Here is a 2,011-nt window from a genome sequence, read left to right as displayed (position 1 = left end):
GGGCCTACGCAACATCCTCAAGAAGAAGCTCCTTGGCTTATGCTTGTTAGAGCGCACATTTGCGAGGCAGTGACCCCGGATACTCCAATTTAAAGAAGGGGAAGCCAATACGACCTTGTTCCACCGCCAGGCAAGCCACAGGCAAAGGAAGAACGTGATCCTTTCCATCACCTCAGAGGGGAAGGTGCGCACGGGACAGGAAAGTATTGCAATGTGGTGGACGCGTACTACACGAAGCTACTTGGATCGGCCACAACGGACACAAGCCCTAAACATGGAGCTGCTCCAGCTGCCAGTTCGAGACTTGGCACACCTGGAGGAGCCGTTCTCAGAGCAAGAGGTGGAACGGGTGATCAGGAATATGCCCCTGGATAAGGCGCCAGGGCCAGACGGATTCACAGGGCGTTTCTATGCTGTCTGCTGGTATATCATCAGGGAGGATTTCATGAGGGCCCTGCACGAGTTCCATGGTGGAGATATACGTGGGCTACATGCAATAAGGCCACGGTCACGTTGCTACCAAAGAAACCTGGGGCGGTGGACATTCGCGATTTCAGACCGGTGAGCCTCAACCATGGTGCAATCAAGATCTTTGACAAGATCCTTGCCACGTGGCTTGTTGATGATCTCCCACATCTGGTCAGAAACCACCAAATTGCTTTTGTCCGGGGCCGCACTCTACACAACAACTTCATGCTCGTTCAAGGCACGACATGCAGACTACATGCACTAAAGGACCCAACGGTCCTCTTCAAATTGGACATCTCGAAGGCTTTCTATTCTGTTCAATGGCCGTTTTTGGTGGAGGTACTTTTGACGCTGGGTTTTGGACCAAAATGGCTCTCCTGGATCTGTGGACTATTGGCAACCTCGACTACCAGAATCGTCGTCAACAGAATAGCAGGGGACACGATCTTCAATTGCCAGGGCTTGAGACAAGGCATCCCTCTCTCCCCATGCTATTCATTCTCTACATGGAACCACTGTATCACCTGTTCGAGTGTGCGGCCACGACCGGACTCCTCACCCCACTGGCCAGGACAGGGCTGCAGCAGCGAGTATCCATGTACGCCGACGACGTCAAGGTATTCTTAAAACCAACAGAGAGGGACCTGAGGGCCTGCGTCGCGGTGCTGGACCTGTTTGGTCACGCGTCAGGCCTACAGATAAACCTACAGAAAAGCTCAGCCCTGCCAATTCGGTGCACGCAGGATCATATGCAGCTGGTGACTGGGCTGCTGGGCTGTACATGTGGCGTTTTCCCTTGCCGGTACCTTAGACTCCCGCTTTCGTTAAGGAAGCAAACAACTGCGCAGTTTTGGGAGTTGGTCGACCAAATGGCGGCGCGCCTGCCTACCTGGAAGGCCGCGACTCTGCCCAAGAGCAGCCGCCTGTTTCTGGTCCAATCAGTTTTGAGCACTATCCCGGTGCACTCTATGCTCTCTATGGGATTGCCGCCAAAGACTATCTAGGCGATGATCAAAATCTGCCGAAGGAAGATGCTGGTGGCGGCAAATGTGTTGTGGCATGGGAATCGCTGAGTCGGCTGAAGTGGGTAGGAGGGCTTGGAGTGCTCAATCTAAGGTGGATGAATGTTGCCCTACAGACTAAGTGGCTATGGCTACAGCGAGTGGATCAGTCCAGGCCATGGGTGGAATTCAAGTTAAACATCCCCGAGGAGGCCAGATGGATCTTTCGGGCGGCTGCGAGGATGGTGATCGGCGATGGACGCACCGCTCTCTTCTGGGAGGACCGGTGGGTGTGCGGCTACCGCATATAGGAGCTCGCTCCATCTGTGTATGAGAGAATACCCAAACGAACGAAGTAATCACGAATTGTTGTTGGGGCCCTAGCGGAGGCCACTTGGGCCCGGGACATCGGGCCTGACATGGACGGAAACGTGCTGACCCAGACTAGACGACCACACACCAAATTGACATGGTCATGGGAGAAGGACAGGGCTTTCTCGGCGCGCTCGGCCTATTGGCCGAAATTCGCAACACTTCAGGCT

General features: G+C 54.4%; 1 protein-coding gene across 1 annotated transcript; it reads left to right on the top strand.

The window, feature by feature from the left end:
• The first annotated feature begins 836 nt into the window (after positions 1-836).
• On the top strand, positions 837-1,472 carry LOC147987311 (uncharacterized). The gene has a single exon (XM_087542346.1). It carries the CDS (start codon positions 837-839, stop codon positions 1,470-1,472), a length of 636 nt encoding a protein of 211 aa, XP_087398472.1.
• The last annotated feature ends 539 nt before the right edge of the window (positions 1,473-2,011 follow it).

Source organism: Triticum urartu, chromosome 2A (genome assembly GCF_056163025.1).
Source record: "Triticum urartu cultivar PI428250 chromosome 2A, HENAU_Tu73, whole genome shotgun sequence".
Taxonomy (NCBI): domain Eukaryota; kingdom Viridiplantae; phylum Streptophyta; class Magnoliopsida; order Poales; family Poaceae; genus Triticum; species Triticum urartu.
Note: the sequence above shows the minus strand (reverse complement) of the source record. Positions and strands in the feature narration are given on the sequence as shown.